This window comes from Aethalodelphis obliquidens, unplaced genomic scaffold (genome assembly GCF_003676395.1).
Source record: "Aethalodelphis obliquidens isolate GAN/ISIS:26980383/991018 unplaced genomic scaffold, ASM367639v1 scaffold21, whole genome shotgun sequence".
NCBI classification, from domain to species: Eukaryota; Metazoa; Chordata; class Mammalia; order Artiodactyla; family Delphinidae; genus Aethalodelphis; species Aethalodelphis obliquidens.
In genome coordinates this window covers 2,489,227-2,511,413 of record NW_020837965.1, presented here as the reverse complement: position 1 = coordinate 2,511,413, position 22,187 = coordinate 2,489,227, and the positions used below count along the sequence as shown (strand labels likewise).

At 50.4% G+C, this 22,187-nt stretch overlaps 1 protein-coding gene across 3 annotated transcripts in view; it reads right to left on the bottom strand.

Moving 5' to 3' along the window:
* Nucleotides 1-22,187, bottom strand: part of ESRRB (estrogen related receptor beta) — a 74,656-nt gene that overhangs the window by 31,765 nt on the left and 20,704 nt on the right. Inside the window, exons 2-3 of one of the 3 annotated variants that reach the window (XM_027120829.1) lie at nucleotides 18,715-19,124; nucleotides 418-534 (exon numbers count right to left, since the gene is read on the bottom strand). In XM_027120829.1, coding sequence (XP_026976630.1) covers nucleotides 418-534; nucleotides 18,715-19,111 — 514 coding nt within the window. In that variant the 5' untranslated portion in view covers nucleotides 19,112-19,124. Of the gene's footprint in view, nucleotides 1-417; nucleotides 535-18,714; nucleotides 19,125-22,187 lie in introns of those variants that run through there. The other 2 variants (XM_027120831.1, XM_027120830.1) reach the window with 2 other exon arrangements.

Below are 22,187 nucleotides of genomic sequence, written 5' to 3'. Positions count from 1 at the left end.
AGCATCCCAAGGCTTCCTTCCCAGGGTGGAGAGGGTTCTTGGCCCCGACGAGGGCCTTCCCCAGAGCGCCAGGCCAGCTTTTCTAAGGCCCAAGTGGGGTCACGATTCCCCAAAGGATCTTTAATGGAGAACTTCCAACTCCTGTTGCCCAGCAGCATCCCGAGAGCGCGGAGAGCTTTAGCTGCCCACGGGGACTGGAGGCTGCACACCTGCCTGCAGGGTGTGTGAGACAGGCAGCCCGGGGGGCAGGGCCTTCACCCGGGCTACAGGGAAAGACCTGTTCCCGTGCGCCGCTCAGGGAGAAGGTCCTGAGCTTGCTGGCATTTCCCGGGGGGTCTGAGACTTCCCGTGGGAAGAAGAGCTTGCCCAGGACCCAGGCTTCGGTTCCGCCTCGCATGGCCAAGCGGGGCCTCTTACCTTCCTTCAGCATCCCCACTTTGAGGCATTTCATGAAGCGACAGGCCTGGCAGGACTTGCGCCTCCGTTTCGTGATCTCACACTCGTTGGTGGCCAGGCAGCTGTACTCAATGTTCCCTGTAAGCAGACACAGAAGGGTTGCCAGGTAGTGCCCCCATCTGCCAGCCACAGGCTGCATGGGGATTCACCGACCAAATCACTACTCTCCAGCCCCGAGGTTCCCACAGGGCAGCGGTTCTCAAAGTAGGAGGAGCTCCGAGACACATGTCAGGGTGTTTCCTACTCTTAAATACAGAGATCCCAGTGCCAGAGGTCAGGTCGGCCAGGCAGCCACAGTTTTGAAGCCACCACTGAACTGGGACATCAAAACTCACTGAGCTGACATTTTATCCCAAGCAGAGAAATTTTATCCCACTGCTGACCGAAACGTCAGTGTGGCCCACCGGCCCCATGCCCTCCAGCCTGGGCCCCAACTCATGGGAAAAACCTCTCGGCAGCTCTGAGCCCGCAGGGACCAGGGCCTGCATCCCACATCCCATGGCAGAGGCCCAGGCCACCCAGCTTGGCTGACCTTGAGAAAATCACTTTCCTCTCACTGAGTTGCAGTTTCCTCATCTGCAAAATAGTGTGATATCTGCTAGATGAAGGATTAAGCAAGATCAGGTATATAAGATTGCTTTAAAAATTGTAAAGCACGATTTGAAGTGAGCTGGTGATTTTATAAGCACAGTTCATTGCTGCAGAGGGAAACTGTGATTAATTTTCCATGTCACTCCTTAACTGGGTGATAATAATGGCTTCCGTGAACCTGACCCCATGCTCCTAGTAGGCTGTGAGCACCACGAAGGCAAGAGGTTCATCACATCATCTCTATTGCACTGAGATCAACCCCTGCTGCACAGGAGGCGTGCAAGACAAGCCTGCTGAATAAAAAATCTACCGAATCCTCATAGCAACTCCCTGAAGTAGGTACTGATACCATCCCCATTTTACAGATGAGAAACCTGAGGTTTACAGAGTGGTTTACAGACTTATTCAGGATGAGCTGATCTTCGAATGCTCTGGGGAGGCCATTGTCCCTTTGCAGGGCCTCTTCCTGGGAGGGCTGACAGCACGGTTGGGAGAGGCTGCAGCTGCCTTTCTAACGTAGGGGCACAGCATCTGCCCTGAGTGCTCTTACGTGTCTGCACTCATGTCACAAATGTGCACTGTGCAGCTATAACAAGCCTGGAGGCCAAAGGAAAGGCAATGGGAGGGGGAAAGGGACTGGAATTGTTGGGGGTGGGCGGAGAGACAGGCAATAGAAAGATACAAGTGCAGGACAGCGGACCACTGTGCCGTTTTGGATTTTATCATGTCTCCTCGGCCCCCGTCCCAGTCAGTGCAGTCTGCTTGAGTCTGTGGTTTTCAGAGAACAGACTCTGAACTACTGCAAACCTTTCATCCCAACACCCATCCAGCTGCCACCTTCTCAGGGAGCAGGGACAAGTGATGCCCAGCAAGCCGCTTGCCCGGATTCCCCTCCCGGGCCCAGCTCACCCAACAAGGACACTGCCTGGCACGGAGCAGCCTCCAAAAGGCCACTCCCAGCCCTGCACCGTGCTAGAAAGGGCAGCTCCAGGCCTGCCTGTGCCCAGAACCGCCCCCCCCCCCCACACACACACAACCCATCCACTTTAGCAGCAATAAGAGCCACCTTCATGTGCACCTGCTAGGAGCGTGACCTGCCTCAGATCCCTCCATCCTCACGGCAACCCTCTGGGACCCACCAGTGCCCCATTTTACAGACCAAGAAACTGAGAGTCAGGGAGCTGAAGTGAGTTACCCGAGGCCACACAGAGCCGCTGTGCCACCCCTGCACCCCACAAGAAGCTTGGGGACTTCAGACAGTTCCCTATGCTAACCCAGCTACTGAGGTGGTCTAGAGGAAGGGGAGAGGGGCTGTCCTCAGGTGTCCCTGTTGCCTCAGCCTCCCCAGGTAGCATTTGGATTTTCTGAGAACAAGCATGACCAGGTTCCACCACTGACAAAAGTGTTTTGAAGCACTGAAATTATTGAGCCCCAATTACAAGACGCCTAATTACACTGAGTACGCACAATGTCCCAGTGAGGATTCCGATCCTCATTTTGTACAGGTGAGAAAACTGAGGCTCACAGAGGTCGATTTGGCCGGAGCACCTTACAGATCTCTCTCTCTCTCTCTCTCTCTCTCTCTCAAGTCCAGCCGGCACCATCCTTCTGTGGGGAGGGGGGCCAGAAGCCATCCTCTGTGCTGGAGGATGGGAGGTAAGAGGCAAGGGGAGGAATAAAGATTCCGTGTGCCCCTCCCTCCTATTACCTGACCCTAACCATTTCTTAGGTCACTCTCTTTGTGACTTCTTGGGAAATAATTTCAATATTCACATAAGCATGGTAAGATTAAAAAGAGAAACAGGGGAGGGATAAATTAGGAGCTTGGGATGTACAAATAAACACTATTATATATAAAATAGATAAACAGGGGCTTCCCTGGTGGCGCAGTGGTTGACAGTCCGCCTGCCAATGCAGGGGACACGGGTTCGTGCCCCGGTCCGGGAAGATCCCACATGCCGCGGAGCGGCTGGGCCCGTGAGCCATGGCCGCTGGGCCTGCGCATCCGGAGCCTGTGCTCTGCAGCGGCAGAGGCCGCAACAGCAAGAGGCCCGCATACCGCAAAAAAAAAAAAAAAAAAAAAAACAGATAAACAACGAGGACCTATGTATAGCACAGGGAACTATATTCAATACCCTATAATAACCTATTATAGAAAAGAATCTGAAAAAGAATAGATATATATGTATAACTGAATCACTTTGCTGTACACCAGAAACACAACATTGTAGAGAGAGAGAGAGAGAGAGAGAGAGAGAGACAGAGAGAGAGAGAGAGGGAGAGAGAGAGAGAAACAGAAAGGAGGAAATCCCATACGTAAGCTAGTTCATCCAGGTCTATCCCGGCTTAAAAGGTTCTGTAGAATTTGGCCCCGGCCTCCACCCCACTCCCCTCCTCTCTCTCCAGCCTCACCTTCCCCATTGCTCTGCATAACTATCAGTTCCTGGAACTCAGTGACCTCCTAGGCTCCCAGGCCTTTGCTGCTTAGGACAAGGCCACTCTGCTCCCTCCGCCTCCTGGCCTGGCCTGCCCACACCTCCTGGTCCCCCTTGGGAAGGTGACCCTTCTCTCCATCACCCGGTCGCCACTGTGTGTCTCCTCCTCCCAAATCAGCTTTTCTCTGTAGTCCCAGTGCCTGGCACACAGTAGGTGCTCAATACACACTGAGAGCTGACACTGACGAGAGCTTGTTATGAAGCAGCTGCGGTTCTACTTTTCTTATGTTGAATCTTTAATTTTCCCAACAACACTGGAGGTAAACATCTTCCTCTCCATCTTACAGATGAGAAAGGTAAGCAGAGTCCAGGACAAGGCAGAGCAAGGACTTGAAACCAGGGGGTCTGGCTCTGCTCTGCTCCCCTGGGCGGTGAGTTTACAGGGCCTGGGGCCTGGGGACTCGGGCCACCTTGGGATGCCACTTGCAGGTGGCTAACTCTTCACGTTCACTGGTCTCAGCCCCCCAGCCAGCCTGTCAATCCCTTGAAGGACAGATCTTAGGTTGTCACTCCAGCAAGGGGTCCATAAGTATCTGTTGATTTGGCACTGCTGCTCTCCCAGGACAAGAGACTGAGCATTAACAAGAACCTAGGGATGTTCTTGACTCTGTGGGTGTGGCTGTGTGTGTGTGTGAGAGGGAGAGAGATCTAATTTTATTTATTTATTTTTGTTCCTTTCAATTTGTTTTATGGCCCCAGCGGCTGACTGCCAGCAAAGCCAGGCTGGTGGCCCTGCCTTGTAATTTCTGTAAGTGCCTCCTTGATAAAGTGATGAGATTAATTCATCAGAATTCCTGTGGTCTCTGGAGGGCAGTCTAGGAGAGCACAGGAGCAGGGAGGGGCGTGTATACACACACACACACACACACACACACACACACACACACTCACTCACTCACTCACTCACCAGGGGCTGAGGGGTGGCAGGGTTGGGGATGGGCTCTCACAGGACAAGGACACAGCCAACATCTAGCATAAATTCAGAGTTCTAACCTGGGAGTGTGCCCAGTATAGACATATGCAGACTCTACCTCAGGCAAATCACCCAACTTCTCTGGGCCCCAGCTTCCTCATCTGTAAAATGGGCACAATATGTTGTTCCCAACTATACAGTCCTGAGGATTCAGCACATAAAGGGCTTAGTGAAGTGCATGCACTGGGTGGCAAGCAAAGTGAACATGCTTATTTTTACATGCATCAGGGCTGCCAGGGTACATATAGCCAGAAGACCCCAGGGTAAGTCCTTTCCAGGTGTCAGACCTGAGGCCAGCCACCCATTCTGCCATTTAAGAACATTAGGACCAGGCCTCCCATAGATAGACCTCAGAGCTCATGCTGCCTGTGGGAGGGAGAGGGAGTCAGGAATGATCTGGATTTCAGTGTGACCTCAAGGCACAGGGAAATCCCCACCATCAACTCTCTTCAATCCTGTGCCCCAGGAGAAGGAAAGCCCAGGGGCATCCCCATCAGCTGTCCTGAAACAGCTGCAGGAAAGTGGGCAGTCCCCTCCCTGGGGCTCAGGGATGGGGGCTGCAGAGCTTAGATAAACAGCTCGTGAGGAATTTATGGGCTCAGGGGCTGCTGGCTAACATTCTGAATGGCCACCATTTTTAGCTCTGGAGTGATAGGGCTGGGCTGGGAGTCACTTGGTTCCACTCCCTTATTTATCTCACTCCTGGAGGAGAGAGACTCTCCCTTTCATCTCTGCACGGTCCGCTGTCCTCAGCTCTCCACCCTTCCCTCCTCCTTACCCTCCAGCTGATGATCTCATTCATGCCACTGGCTTCAGCTTATGTAATTGGCAAGGACGGGCAGCAAGAGGCACTGTCTGTGCTTCAAACCCTTATATCCATCTGCCTGCTGGCTACTTCCACCTGGAATTCCCTTGGGTTCTTCATACTTCCTCCACCTGAACCCATCCTCACCCAGACTTTCTCTTACTGTGTTCCTTGTCTCAGCAAAGCCATCACTAAGCCACCCGCCATCTGGGTCAGAAACCGAGGTGGCATCGTAGATTCATGCCTCTCCTTTACTTCTAAGGTCCTTTTCATCCCACCTGCCTGATATTTCCACCCTCCTTCCCCTCCTGCCGCAGCTAGTTCCCACGCCCGTCGTCTCTTCCCTCTCCTCTAAGGCACTTGTTTCCTCTTGTCACCATTGCCCTTTCCAATCAGTCTACCCTCCACACCTGGAGAGACGTGAATAACTCCTGTGCAAAATGCCTCGATGGATCACCCACTTCTGTCTGCATGCCTTCCCAGGAGCCCACCAAAGGGCAGCAAGGGAGTGAGAACAGTCACGGAAGAATGAAGGAAGTCAAAACCAAAGTAACCAGAGGGGATTCCAGATAAGAAATAAGCCCTTGTACTGCAGAACCTCAAAAAGCCTCAGGTGTTGAAGACACAGTAGAAGATGGAGTGAGGTATGGGAGTAAAAATGGGAATTTGCTGGAAGTCTGTATTTAAGGAGTACTTAGCTGCCACTACAGGTGGCCTCCAAGGATCTCCCCACAGCCTGCACAAGAGAAGCCAACTTCATCTCTGGAGAGTCTAAGCAAGTGAATCCGGACTCAGGGGCCCCAGGCTTAGCTGAGGGCAGAAGGGAAGCTGACGTTTCCGAATACTGCACACCAAAGAGTGTGACCGCCCAGCCCCACTCCCCAAGCTCACCCCCAAAATTCTAGCAGGCAGACATCTACTCCACACCCTCACTCCCACCCTCCACTCTCCACTCCCCTAGCCTGAAGATGGGAATTTGTAGCAATCTTCTCTGGAAAAACAAATGGCATCAGAGAAAAGACCAGCAGGTATAGGGGCAGGACAGGAATAAAGACACAGACGTAGAGAATGGACTTGAGGACACGGGGGAGGGGGAAGGGTAAGCTGGGACGAAGTGAGAGAGTGGCATGGACATATACACACCACCAAATGTAAAATAGATAGATAGCTGGTGGGAAGCAGCCACATAGCACAGGGAGATCAGCTCGGTGCTTTGTGACCACCTAGAGGAGTGGGATAGGGAGGGTGGGAGGGAGGGAGATGCAAGAGGGAGGAGATATGGGGATGTATGTATATGTATAGCTGATTCACTTTGTTATAAAGCAAAAGCTAACACACCATTGTAAAGCAGTTATACTCCAGTAAAGATGTTAAAAAAACAAAAGACCAGCAGATAAAAAATAAGCCAAAGGAAAGCTCTTTCTATGCTTTTTATCCCTGTTTGCATTTAAGACAGCCAAGGATTATCACTACATCTGTGAAAAGCTTCAATGTAAAAACTAACCAAAATAAAGAGGGGGAAAATTACGTGGGAAGAAACCAGGACAAAGCAAGAAGGAGAAATAAACCTCCACAAGCAATACTCAGTATACTTTTGACTTGAGAAGATAAAAATATTGCATTCATGAAACAAGAACAGCATGCAATAAAAAGAAAGTATAAAATGGAGCTCAGGGACTTCGCTGGTGGTGCAGTGGTTAAGAATCTGCCTGCCAATGCAGGGGACACAGTTCGAGCCCTGGTCCAGGAAGATCCCACACGCTGCAGAGCAACTAAGCCCGTGCACCACAGCTACTGAAGCCTGCGCGCTCTAGGGCCTGTGCTCTGCAACAAGAGAAGCCACCACAATGAGAAGCCCGCACACTGCAATAAAGAGTAGCCCCCGCTCGCCACAACTAGAGAAAGCCCGCGTGCAGCAACGAAGACCCAGTGCAGCCAAAAATAAATAAAATACATAAATTTTTTAAAAAGTATCTGAAGGTACTAAAAAATAATAATAATAATATAAAGACCTATACACACAACATAGATGTTTTATCATGGAAGACCAAAAAAAGATCCTAAAAACTTCAGCGAGAGTGTTGAAAACAAGTCCAGGGCTCCCCTGGTGGCGCAGTGGTTACGACTCCGTGCTCCCAATGCAGGAAGCCCGGGTTCGATCCCTGGTCAGGGAAATAGATCCCGCATGCCACAACTAAGACGCGGTGCGGCCAAGTCAATAAATATATATATATATTTTTTAAAAGTTTGGGGCTTCCCTGGTGGTGCAGTGGTTGAGAGTCCGCCTGCCGATGCGGGGTGCGCGGATTCGTGCCCCGGTCCGGGAAGATCCCACATGCCGCGGAGCGACTGGGCCCGGGAGCCATGGCCGCTGAGCCTGTGCGTCCGGAGCCTGTGCTCCGCAGCGGGAGACGCCGCAGCGGTGAGAGGCCCGCGTACCGCCAAAAAAAAAAAAGTCAAATACAAAGGATCAAGAATAAGATTGGCCACCATATCTCAAACCATAAGGGAAAAAACCCTCTCTGTACACACACAGATACACAAAACTAGTGCACATACTCACCCCGCGTTTTTCTTCTTAGCACCCATCACCTGACTTGCTTATTTAGCTGGTTTATTATCTGCTTTGTTCATTGCTGTTTTCCAACACCTAGAACCATGTCTGGGAAAGAGTGAGGCCTCAGTATACATTTTCTAAGTGAATGAATTAAACTTCTTGACAGCAGCACTAGAAGCTAGAAGACAAAGCAGCAATGGTGTCCAAATTCTCGGGAGAAATTATTTTCAACTAGCATCTAATGTATGGGTTGAAGGATTGAGTAAAGACATTTCCACACATCCAAGATGTCAACAAGTTTACCTCTCCTGTGCCTTTCTAGCATGAGCTTCTCCCCCACGCCCCACCCCAAAAGGGAAGGACCCAAAAGAGGAAGAGGACAGAGGATCCTACCAGGAGAAAAGTCAAGGGGACATCCAGGAGGAATTGGCAATAGACAAAGAGATTTAACCAAAAATTGTGATATAACCATATTCAGACAATGGGAAGATGGGAAATGTATGTGTGTTGGGATGGTTTGTATAATGGGAACTAACTCTTCATCTTCCATAACAGGAAGTCAAGAAATAATGTAAAATTGCTGTCAGTAAGTATAGCTGTAAAATCATAGTAGTAATTAAGAAGACAAAGGGCTAGAAGAAAGATTTTCTTAAATGGCTAACTCTAGATCACGGAGGGAAGAGAGAATGGATAGGGTCAGGGACCCTTATTTTTCATTATAAGAGTTATACTTTGGGTCTTTTTAAACTATGTGCATACATTATTTTGGTAAAAGTTAAAAATTAATTTAAAATTAATTTGTTCATTGTGTAAAGATGAAATCTAACCTCCAGGGAAAAGCACATCGGGCCCTTTATGATCTGGCCACCTCTGACCAGTCCACTGTGATCTCCCTCCACCTAGGCTCCCGGTTTGTAGGCTCCAGAAAACCACATGGCGCCTCTGGGCCCTCTCATACCTCCCTCTAGCTGACACCCCTCCTGGCAAACTCTTCCACATCCTTGGAGCCTCAGCGCGCACGTGGCCTTTTCAGTGACGCCCTCTTCCCTTCTGTCCCAGGTAGGCTTACATGCCCCTTCCTGTTTGCCCCCATAGGCCTCATCCATCACCCCGCCTGCCACACACATACACACACTGAAAGCAACTAGCTTAATGTTTCATAATCAGGATTTTGCATGCTGTCCTCCATTCTGAACTGCGTGCTTACTGGGGATAGAGATTGTTAGGTCTTTCATTTCTGTATCTCAAGTACAGTGTCTGCCCCCTGAAGCACCCGTTGATCAAGGCAAATAAATGGAAAGCAAAAGTGCCCACGCAGGGAGGGAGGGAGACGCAAGAGGGAAGAGATATGGGAACATATGTATATGTATAACTGATTCACTTTGTTATAAAGCAGAAACTAACACACCACTGTAAAGCAATTATACCCCAATAAAGATGTTAAAAAAAAAATAAAGAGTGCCCACCCAGAGAAACCTAGAATTCAACAATGACCTTCCAGTTGTCAAGTGCAATCCCCTCCCTTGGGCCTTCCCCATCCTGGTCCTTCCGGAAGCAGCAGACACCCATCACACCTCTTAAAACCCACTCTGTTAGATTTCATCTCCCTTCTCTCCAGGGACTCTTGTAACGTCTCTGATCGCTTCTATATTTATTGCATAGAATCTAAGATGCTTTTGATGGTAAGACTGCACCATTGTTTTATATACCACCAAGAAAGAGAGGAAAAACATCTGCCAATCAAAGTACGGCTGTGCTTCCTCGCCACTAGCATTTTCTTTTTTTTTCTTATTAAAAGAGCTCTTTGAGACTTATTGATAGATACAGATTTGATCATACAGCATTCTTGTGGATACATGAAAGGGAAAACATAAGAAAAATAAATTGAAGATATTGCTAAAATTTCTCAGAGTGTGACTCTTCTTAATCCTTTTTGATCAAAGTCACTGTTTTTGTGTTTTTCCACAGATCGGTCCTCTTTGCTGACAAAGGAGCTGAGGACGCTGTGCTTCTTGAATGTCCCTTGTTCTCATAGGGGTTTCCTTCCAGGTCACTGGCCCCTTTCTGCAAGTTTTAATGTGCTTGTGAGGGCAGTGACAACCACATACATCTGTCACCTAGCAGACAGTAATCGGCCCAATTCAGAGATGTTACACGGGGGAAATGTGCATCTTAGAACTGACAAAATATGGTATTTCTCAGTCTCCTTTCAAGGCTCTGACCCCTTCCTTTCACCAGCGTCCCTCCTCCTGGCGCCTTATCCCTTGACCCTCTCCTTCAGAGCAGCTTTCCCTAGAACAAGCTCTCCCAGAGGGCCTGTTAACTCAGAGCCTCAGATTCTGCAGGCCTGAAATCTGCATTTCTAACCGGCCCCCTAGTGAAGCCTGTGCTGAGGTGTGGGGACCATACTTTGAGAACCCCTGCCCTAGAGGATCTCATTAGACCCAAAAGCCCACTCGGATTTTACTCTTGGGGTCTAGCCCTGCATTTCCCACTGCCCAGGTTAAGGCCTGTGAACTGATCAAACTCAACATGCCTCAGACTTCATCCATTATCCCAACCTCTCCTCCCTGCCCACCCCCCTTCCACCAGCAAAATTATTCTTTCTAGGTTTCTCCCCCGCCAATGGCCTGACCATCCTCTAGTAGCCTAAATTAGACATCTAAGAGCCAGTCTCACAATCCAGTTACTATTTTTTTATACTGAAATCACTTTCAAAATCCTAACCTCTCCTTTTAACCCTTCTGCCACTGTTGGGGTTTGGATACTTCTAAGTGGACTGTTAACTAGATCTCTGGACTGTTAAAATTGCCGCCTAGTCTGCCGGCCCCTAGACTCTCCCATTTCCAGCCCCCCATTTCCAGCCCATCTTCCCTATCACTGCCGGAATTATCTTGCTAAAAGGAGATGTGATTAATTCCCTGCTCAAAAATCTTCAATGGCTTCTCGTTGCCAAGTATAAATAACAAATAACAAATCCTATTTATCTAATGGTTATCGTAGGCCAGGCACTAGGCTAAACACTCTACATTCATGTCTCATTTAATTTCTGCAAGAATATCCTGGGAGCGGGAACTATTTATTAGCCCCATCAGTCCCCTTTTACTGACAAGGAAATTAAGGACCAGAGAAACGAAGTAACTTGCCCGACTTGACACAACTACGAAATTGTAGAGTTGGGGTCCTAAGCCAGGTGAAGCAGCTCAAGCAGAAATATTACTCTATACTTTTCCTACCAAGGGCCTGTGAAAACCTTTGACATCTGGTCCCAGCTTCTGTTCCAGCCCCTCACCTACCACTGGTCCCCTCTTGCTGAGCAGAGCACACTCAACTCCTGTGGGCCACTTCCTGCTGCTCCTTCTACCAAGAATGTTCACTTTCCACTCCAGCTTAAATGTCCCTTCCTCTGGGAAGCCCTCCCTGCTCTGTCTGGCTGTGTCTCACCTGACTTTCACCCTGGCTGTGCCTCTGAAAAGAGGAACTGTGATTTGTTCTTCCTCTCATTGCCTCAGTGCCCGGCAGACAGCAATGTTTTGTGGGTTTAATTGACTCTTTTTATGCATTTGTATAGATGAGGAAACTGAGGCCAGAGGATCCTAGGCCCTGCTCAAGGTCAGCTCGCTGGCGAGTCGCAGGGCTGGGACAGCACTCCACTCCAGGCTCCCACTTACTCCTGGCTTGTCTCTGCATCCCTGTCATAGTCTCTGTCCCCTGGGATCCCAGGCCTCATTCACCAGGACAAAAGGCCTGGAGGTGGTCCAACGCAGGATAAGCCATCAATCATCCCCCCGCCCCTCTCCTTGGGGAGTTTCCTTCCAAGCCTGCATCGGGGCCCCATGTGAACAGACGGAGCTTGGTGCCAGGGCCTCTTTCTTGCTTGTTCCTCCTCATCTTAAGGAGCTACTCAAGGGGCCTCCTGGTGACCTGCAAAGTTGGCCACTTGCCCTGGGAACACAGGGAAGGGGACAGGGCAGTTTTACCCTCTGCACAGCCCCTCATGGCCACGCAGCATGTGTTGTCAACGGCTTCCATCCCACCTAGAAGAAAATCCAAGTGCTGCACTCACCACGGCCTGAGTTTTATCAGCCTCTCAGCCCCGTCTCCTTCCACTTGGCCTCTACTCACTCATAACAGCCACAATGGCCCTCCTTCTGGTCCTGAAACAGATCCGCTGTTTCCCCTGCCTGGAACGCCTGAACTTCCCCTTACCTTGAAAGTCGCCTTCTTAGCACGGCCTTACCTAATCCTCAGACTAAATTAGACCCCCTCTCTCAGCCACCTTTGCTCTCATCACTGGTTTTTCTCTTTCACAGTACTCACCTGGGTCTGTCATTATGCCTCTTTGTTATTGTATATACTGTCTGCCTTACCCCCGAGAATACAAGACCACAGAGTAGGGCCCATTGTTCTGTCTTCAGCTCCCAGCACAATGGTTGGGACTCAGTAAAGTATCACCAAAGAACTGAACAAGTGCTTCCTAAGCTCAGATGTAAGGCAGGAGTTTTCCCCCAACACTGTCCTTTAGAAAAGAGGAAGTGGGCTTCCCTGGTGGCACAGTTAAGAATCTGCCTGTCAATGCAGGGGACACGGGTTCGAGCCCTGGTCTGGGAAGATCCCACATGCCGCGGAGCAACTAAACCTGTGAGCCACAACTACTGAAGCCTGCGCATCTAGAGCCCGTGCTCCACAACAAGAGAAGCCGCCGCAATGAGAAGCCCGCGCACTGCAGCGAAGAGTAGCCCCGCTTGCCACACTAGAGAAAGCCCGCGCGCAGCAACGAAGACCCAACGCAGCCAAAAATGAATGAATTAATTAATTTTAAAAAAAAGAAAGAAAGAAGAGGAAGTTGCTTAATATCTGCGTCTTTGTGAAGTCTCTTATCAGAGGTGCTGTGTCAGTCCCTTCATATTGAACAACTGCCTTTTGGGGAGACTCAGTGCCCTGAGAAGACCCCAATCAAGGCTCGTCACCGGACTGAATCAGTAACAAAGGCAGAAAGAAATTTAGCCCAAATTTAGTTATTGCTGGGGATATGAACCATAATTAACAAACACTGAGAGTCAAAAGCAGTATGGGGGCTTCCCTGGTGGTGCAGTGGTTGAGAGTCCGCCTGCCGATGCAGGGGACACGGGTTCGTGCCCCGGTCCGGGAGGATCCCACATGCCGCGGAGCGGCTGGGCCCATGAGCCATGGCTGCTGAGGCTGCGCGTCCGGAGCCTGTGCTCCGCAACGGGAGAGGCCACAACAGTGAGAGGCCCGCGTACTGCAAAAAAAAAAAGAAGCAGTATGGTACCTGATATGTTGTGGAAACCATGACTATAAATTGACCCAACTATATAAAATAGGTAAACATCAAAGATCTACTGTGTAGCACAGGGAACTCTACTCAATATCTTGTAATAACCTATAATGAAAAAGAATCTGAAAGAATATATATATATACACACACACATATATATGTATAACTGAATCACTTTGCTGTACACTTGAAACTAACACAACACTGTAAATTAATCAAACTTCAATTAAAAAATACTGACACAACTAAAACAGAACTATCCTAATGGTCTAGGAAATGTACTTAGTGCTCAAAATAAAAATCTGAGGGACAGCAGCACATACACGCTCATATAATCTCCCATAACCAAGATGAAGTGAAGGTGGTGTGCTCTGAAACACTGCACCAAATGATGCGGAAAGTGGCAAAGACACTTTCATCAAAGAGTCATGTGAAACATTTGATAAACCTTGCCTTCCAAAATGTTAAGAAAAAGTTTTTCAAAAAATAATACATAGGGCTTCCCTGGTGGCGCAGTGGTTGAGAGTCCGCCTGCCGATGCAGGGGACGCGGGTTCGTGCCCCGGTCCGGGAAGATCCCACATGCGGCGGAGCGGCTGGGCCTGTGGGCCATGGCCGCTGAGCCTGCGCATCCAGAGCCTGTGCTCCGCAACGGGAGAGGCCACAACAGTGAGAGGCCCACGTATTGTAAAAAAAAAAAAAAAAAAAAAATACATGGTCTTACATAATATGACTGAAAACATGCAAGTTTAACAAAAGGGCATATTGTTGTGGGTTTTGTTTTGTTTTTGGCCACGCAGCTTGCAGGATCTTAGTTCCCCAAACAGGGATCAAACCCATGCCCCCTGCAGTGGAAGCACAGCGTCTTAACCACTGGACCTCCAGGGAAGTCCCAGAAGGGACTTTCTTTTAAGACTGGAGATACTAACAGTATTTAAATGCTGATTGAAAGGAGCCCATTGGGAGTGAGATGATGAAAGAGAGGAGATAATGGGTAGGAAGGTCTCTGGGAAGTGGTGAGGAGATGGATTCCAAGCCTGAGAAAAGCTGAGCCTGGGGTGGGAGCCACCTCTCCCCACACGAGTGGGTAGCAATGAAGATGTGTACCATCAGTGAATGAGAGATGCTGCCGAGAGTGGGCAGGGCTGGTGGCAACAAGCTGAGGGAGCGCCCATCTGAGGGCCTCCACTTTCTCCATGGGACAGGAGAGGAGGCAGGGTGGCTGCTGAGAGAGGGTCAGAGTTTGGGGGTATAGCTTAGCGAAGATCCCCCAGGTGGCTCCCCGAAAGGCCCCCTCGTCACTGCGGTACTCATGACAAAGGTTTTCATTACTGTGGGTCAGCGTCACAGTCCAGAAGCTAGCGCTTAGCCCTATGATCCAGAAGCCCGACTGTGTCAGCCACAGAAAAGGGCTCCATCTCTCAGGGGCTGACTCCCATTGCCCCAATTCAGGGACCAGATGTATAAGCCCAGGATGCCTGCACACTCAAGTATGATAAGAAATTGATCTACCCAGACAGCATCCTGCCTAACCAGCAAGATGGCTCCAAGCAGAAGACCAACAGGGTACCCAGATTATAATCAGAAAGATGCTAATCAAATCCATTGAATGTTTAATCACAATAGGCTGTCCCAGGCTGACTCCCTTTACCTCGGGCGGGGACTTTGCCAAAGTCAGCTTTCTTTTTCTATGCCTCCAGGGCTGACCCATCCTCTTTTTTTTCCATAGATATGCTAGTAAATTCAATCAGGTTGAGGGTGGTTCCTTTGCCATGGAGCCTTTCTGTCCCTTCAGGACTGTGCCTTTTTGTCTATCTCCGAGCTCATCTACTCTGGGTGAGTGTCGTAAGCCCCAGCACTGACGGCATAGAATTGGGCAAAGTGTACTGAACACTTAACATGCATTACTAGGCACTGAGGGCTGGTGGGCTGCATCTACCTGTTCAGTGCTGAAGTGCAGGGTGGGGGTTACAAGTTTTTACTGTAAAAAGCCAGAAAGTGTCAATGCTTTCTGCGTGTGGCCAGGTCTCTGACAACTACTCCACCAAAGCACCAAAACAGACAATACGTAAACAAATAGGTGTGGCCCTGTTCTAATACTACTTATTTACAAAAGCAGGAAGCCGCCGGCAGACTGTACTTTGCCCACCACTCCCATCCCCTCCCCCCATGCACACAGCGCTAGCCCCCGGCACAGACAAGCACACACTGAGTGCTCGATACATATTTGTAGGCAAGGAATGGCGGTCTGAGGGCTTTCTCCCTAAGTCTATCGTGACTTCTTTGTTTCCATAAATTTCTCCCCATGTTGACGTAACCACCGAATTGGGCAGATGGAAGGGATCTAAGGAGGGAAGGGGGGGTTGTGAGCTAGCATGATTTTCAGAGCTGTCCAGGCGTTTACTTTGCGAATGGATCATTCTGTGACTAAAGGCCTTTTTAAAGATGGCCTACCTACCCTCCTTAATTGGGGGGGTGCTTAGAAGACTGCCCTGGCTGGGCTAAGGCTCTGCCTGCAGCCTCGTGTGCTCTAAGCCTCAGATTCCAGCTTCTTGAGGGCAGGTACCCTGTCTCTTTCTCTCCCTGAAGCACCTTACTCAGGGCAGGGACTAAATTAATGCTCTCTTGGTACTAAACTGACTCTGGGGTTGTCCAATTGTAGATCATTTGTTTCCTCTTTATATTTTCCCCATTTTTCCAAATTTCCTACAACTATTATGCTCAGAAACAACAAAATCAAAATCTTTGTTAGAAGAAAACCAAAGAATTGATAAAATAACCAGAGCAATCCGTCAGCCTTAGAGTTCACTGGTCCCTGTTTCAGATAGAGACCTTTCTGGTTGGAAATGAGTAACTCTTCTTGTGACAAAGAAACGAGGGTACTTCAGTTCTGATCGCAATAAAGCCTGCTGTTTGTCTTTGGACTTCTAGGAAGAGATCTTGATCCTTTACGTGGTAGCAAATAACTAAGACTATTTACAAATCCTTCCTCTGGGCTCTTTATTTATTTATTAAAAAAAATTTTTTTTTGGTTGTGTTGGATCCTTGTTGCTGTGCGCAGGCTTTCTCTAGCTGCGGCAAGCGGGGGCTACTCTTGGTTGCGGTGCGCGGGCGTCTCATTGCGGTGGCTTGCTTGTTGCGGAGCACGGGCTCTAGGCACGTGGGCTTCAGTAGTTGTGGCATGTGGGCTCAGTAGTTGTGGCTCGCGGGCTCTAGAGTGCAGGCTCAGTAGCTGTGGCGCACGGGCTTAGTTGCTCCACGGCATGTGGGATCTTCCCAGACCAAGGCTCGAACCCGTGTCCCCTGCATTGGCAGGCGGATTCTTAACCACTGCGCTGCAAGGGAAGTCCCTTCCTGCGGGCTCTTGACTTGCAGAGGATGTTGTCAGCACCCAGGCCGCTGTTGAGGGTGTAGTAAGGTTCCTGAGTCTACACCAGGCTCTGCTTTCAGAAAATTTAATCCAGAACTCTCCAGCACATTTAAGAATATGGACAGAAAAAAATGTAACTGTCTCTTAAAAAGCAATTTTTCAAAAACCACCCCCCTGAGAGTCTAAAATGGTGGCAATCTTACCAAGATCACTTCCCAATTTGGAAAGAAAAACACTGTTATTTCAGTAGCTTAAATTGGTTTAAACATCTCATGTTTATTTGTCAAATATCCAATGATACTGATTGGATATTGGACTGGAGGTTTTCAACCCTGGTTGAGGCAGGATACTGAGAATTAATGCAGTGCTTTTGACATCTAGAGATTCCAGGGCCTCCTCCCAGACTGGAGAATGTGAAGCTGGCAGGGACCAGGATGCATCCGTTCACTGTGCTGAAGGCTAGCACGGTGCCTGATACAAAAGTGCTCAATCAATATTTGCTGAGAGAAGTTGGTATCATGACTCCTTTGGGGAAAGGTCTAGGGAACTGGGGCCTAGGGTTTTAGGAAAACTTACTCTTTACTGTCTTATTCCTTGGTACTGTTTGAATTTTTACCATGTTTATATTTTTTTAAAGGGTTCACTTAATGAATAAATTTATCTGTAACTAAAGTAGCTAAAATAGTTTAAATCCTGTTAAGTCAAAATAGTGATCGTACTGTTTCATTTAAATGTACGTTAATTACAAAGGCCTGCTCTGGAAGATAAAACAAATTTGGTCTGTTGTCTTAATAATATGTCCTAAGCGATGTTGCAAAAGTGAAAATAATAATTGCAAACATTTATTTAGCGCTTACTAAGTGCCAGGCAAAAGTATGAGTGTTTTATAGCCATTAATGCACTTAAGCCTGTTTTAGCAGCTCTATGTGAGGTAGGCATGACATCATCGCACCTTACCCAAGAGCAAACTGAAGCAGAGAGAGAAACTGAGGCAGGCCCCAAAGGCATTGAACTATAAGGTAAGGGATGCAGCTGTGTGACCCAGGAGCCCGCCTGGCGGTTGGCCAGCACACCACACCATCTCAACTAATACATAGAACTGGAAACATAGCCAATCCTAGCGCCCTCAATTAGTTTAATAAATAACTCGTCACAAGAAATTGAAACAAATATTCGCTGAATGAACAGGCCAAGAATCACCCCAGGGAAGCTCAGCCTGCCTCTTCCAAAAGTGAAATAGGGGAGTGGCGGAAGGGAGGACACCCTCGGACCGCCGGGCAGGACGGGGACAGGATTGGCACCCCTGGGTTTCCTCCAGTCTGGTTTGCAGTTTCTGTCCCCAGGGGTCGGCATCTGCTCATCTCAGTGACCTCCACGAGCAGGGCTTTTGGTCTATCCTAGCGTCAGGCTGGACGGGAGGCAACGCATGAAGCAAGTGCCCCACGCGTGACCGACTGTAGAAGGAATCTTGGCTGGCATGCCCAGCCCTTCCTCTGCGCTGCGTCCTGTGCCATGACCTTCATAACAGCCCTGTGAGGGCGGACCCATTGTTATCCCCAATTTGCGCAGGACTGACTTCCTCAGAGTGAGTACCCACCGAGAGAGACAGCCACCGCATGGCCTTTGGAACATGACTCAGCTGATATGCACATGCCCTCAAAGAGCGGCCCCACGGGGATGGGACAGGATGAGTAGTCAGGGGGAGATTTCCCTTGCTCTGTGGCCCTGACCGTTTCACGATGAAGAAAATAGTCACATTCCATTTGTGCAATTAAAAAAGATAAAACCAAAAGGAGAGACCCATTACAGTTCAAAAGGTCTGGAGTTGCAGGGCAAATAGGGCTTTTTCTCCAGAACATTCAGCTTTCTAGGGACACTCATTTGACAGCGTTCCCCATCCTAGCGAGAGAGACACCTGTGCTAAGGCATTTGTGTGGATTTTCTTTGGGTCTTCTGGGGCTCCCTATGGGGGTGCATGCCATTTCAACAAAAGCCTGGGACTTAGAACCCTTGTCCAGAATCCCAAAATGAGAAAACCTGGGATACAGAGAAGGGAGCCTCCAGAACGTGGGCTCCAGTGGCTCCCAGACCCAAGCTGGCAGCTCGCGAGAATCACCCGGTTCCCTGCCGGGCCCGCACCCCGCCTGGGCCCACCCTGCTGCCACGCACCTTGGATGGTCCTCTTGAAGAAAGCCTTGCAGGCCTCGCAGGAGGCCACACCGTAGTGGTAGCCGGAGGCGATGTCCCCGCACACGAGGCACAGGCGCTTGGGGATGGCGTTGAGCATGTACTCGCACTTGATGGCCGAATCCTCCATGATGCCGCCGGCACAGTCCTCGTAGCCCTTGCGGCAGGGGGTGCCTCCCAGCCCGGCGCCCGCGAACATGGGCGGCGAGTCCAGACCGTTGGCGTGGGCGCCCAGGGCCAGGCCGAAGCCGCCGCTGGCGTCGGACGAGCCGCTGGGGCTGTGGTGGCTGAGGGCATCGATGCCCGAGGACGGGCTGGATGGCTCGGTCTTGATGAAGGAGCCGCAGCTGGAGACCAGGTGCCGGTCGTCTGCGGACATCCTGTTCAGCAGCCTGGGGACACAGAGCGCAGGAGTCAGCTCGGAGAGGGTGCGGTGGGTGTGACGCTGTCCCCAGGAATTAGCTTTGGGCTCCGGGCACCGGGTGGGCGGGGTGGCTGGGAGGGGCCCTACATTAAGGCATCGGTGAGATAAAATGCTGGCCGAGAAGGTCAATTGGGCTGAAAAACGGCACAGCCCAGAGCAAGTTTCTGGCATTACCCACCAGAACCTTCTGAGTCCTCCAAACAAAAACTACATTTTGATCGATCAATAAACTTCAGATGAGGCCCCCCAGTCCTTTGCAAATTGCTGGTCTGAGGGTGACAAAAGTGGTAATAATTCAGCCAAAATATTTGGCCAACCTTCTGGCACAACAATAATACATTTGAAAGTCCAGGGGTGCCAGCTCCTGGACCAGATACCCTCAGTACAATGACCTGATGACCCACTTCACCTGAGCCCCGGGGGCGGCAGGTAAGCCCGAGCTTGGAGCTTCCCACAAATGCCACCATCGCTGAGATTGGGACCAGAGACGCCAAGTCACCTGGCCAGGGCAAGAGGCAGGGCTTGTGGCCAAGGCGTCCGCCCAACTGGCTGCCCTCCGGGTTTTGCCTCTGGCCCAGGGCACATCTGGTGGGTGGCCCCCAGGCCCCCTCTTTCATTCCTCTTCACAGCCCGATCAGGCTGGCCTCCCCCTCAAGAGACTGTGCCTCAATCATGCAGCATGAGGAGGCCTTCCAACCCCAACTCCGCGCATCCCCCAGCTGTTTCTTAACCTCAAACTTCAACCTCTAAGGCCCCTGCCTCACTGTAGAGTCAAGGGAGCATTAACAGTGAGGCAGGATCACGAGGAAGGGTCATAAGACATTTCCCAAAACGAAAAGCCCTCCTCCCAGAACCATGCTGAGAGGGTAAGAAGGCAAAGTGCGACCCTCACACATCCTAGCTCCCAGGAGGAGGGGAGGGGCTTCTCTCCCACGTGAGCAAGGAGAGGGAAGGGCCGGGAAATGCATTCAGGAAAGCCCAGCTGCAGTCCTTGCCCAAGAGCTCTGGGCCAGCCAGGCCCTGGAGTCGGGAGGCTGGGTCAGGGTTCATCTGTCCATGTCCTGGCCTGGCTGGGTGGAGGTAAAGAGGAGGCCAAGGCGGATGCCTAAGGAGCAGGTGAAAGTTAATAGGGAAGGGTCCTGCAAAGGTTCGATCCCTGGTCTGGGAAGATCCCACATGCTGCCGAGCAACTAAGCCCGTGCGCCGCAACTACTGAGCCTGCGCTCTAGAGTCTGGGAGCCACAACTACTGAGCCCGCGTGCCGCAACTACTGAAGCCCACGCGGCTAGAGCCCGTGCTCTGCAACGAGAAGCCACCGCGATGAGAAGCCCGCGCACTGCAACGAAGAGTAGCCCCCACTTGCCACAACTAGAGAAAGCCCGCGTGCAGCAACGAAGACCCAACACAACCAAAAATAAATAAATAAATAAAATTGATTCTTTAAAAAAAAAAAAAAAGAGAGGGAAGTGTCCTGGAGAACGAAAAGGGCTGGAGAGGGTGGCAGTACAGCCCCATTCATCGAAAGATGGCCCCAGTGGGGAGGGAGGGAGTGTCCCAGTGCTGGAGGGCCCACTGGGGAAGCAGCCACAGTCCAACGATGGTCAGAGGTAGCCCCTGTTTTCTGAGCAGATCACTGGGGAAAGGATTATTCACCATGTGGGGAAAGGCCTGTCTTACCACACCCACAAAGCCCACCCTCCCAAGAAAACCTTGGCCACACACTTGCACCACCAAAAGCAATCTTATGATGGGGAGGGGCCTCCACTGTCCCTGGTCCCACCAGTGATTTCATAGTCAATACCCCTCCCAGGGCACTGTCCCATCCATCTACACTTGAACATGTCCGGAGGCAGGGAACACATTGCCCCGCAGACAGTTCTAATCAGAAGCTGGGAGCTGCTTCTGATAAAAAGATAAAAGATACCTAGAAGGATCCTACTGTCAAGAAGTTTATTATCTACTGGAATGTAGTGTTTGAAGATAGAGGCTCCCACGTCTGTTCTGTTCCAAACTGAATATTCCTGAGTCTTCTGAGACACCTCTTCTACTAGCCCATCCCTTACATTGGCAGAGGGTACCACACTGAAAGTCTTCTCTGGTGGTTTTTTTTTTACATCTCTGGCTGGTGCCCTGTCATGTCCCCAGCCTCCACAAGGCTACCTGCCACCCCTCCATCCACCAGAGGCTCCCTGGTGTGTTCTCAGGAAATGCCATTGGCCTGAGAAACACAAATGCACCTGTGGGTTAACTCCCCACAGTGCCTTGTGCTGGGCCTGCAGGGAGAGCGGACCAGGTGCTCTTACATTTGTAATCCCCTCCTACTGCTGCTTTAGGCTCTGCAGTGCCCAGGAACATCCCAGGCCCACTGTGACAAACACTGCAGGACAAGGCAGCTCCCAGACCCAAGCCCCCCATCCCACTCCTCTCCCAGGCTGTGAGCACCCCAGAGATTTCAGGAGATACACTTGATATAAGCAGTAATTATAGCATCTGCTATTTAGTGAGCACATGTTATATGCCACCCGCTTCAGATCTGTCCCTTGGAAGGATGAGAAGCTTGTGCCCTGAGAGACGCAGCTGGGGAGCCCTACAGCCATGCCTGGTGGACAGCAGGACACAGTTTCCCCAGCTGTCTTCTCCAGACTCACGGCTCAGCCAGCCCTGAAGGACACTCAGGGCAGGCAGTGGTTTCATACCCTAAGCCACAGGTCTCCCCTCCTGCCTCTCTCCTTATTGGTTCAAAGCCTTCTTTAGTGACCGCTGCCCCCAGGCCCTGGTCAGAGACTCTAGGACCGAGAAGGAAGCAAACTTGACCCTGGCCTCAGTGTTGGCACAGAAATCCACCTACTGGTTTAGTGCCTGAGCCCCAGCTGAGGAGGGTCTGATGATTTCATCCCTGCAGGTGTCTCACTTCTGTGACCATTATTTTGGCCCCTAGAATGTCTTTTCCAGGGTGAGTCAACAAGTACTTCGGGCACCTACCATGTGCCAAGTGCTGGCCAGACAGCAGGACGTGACCAGCGCAGCCCAT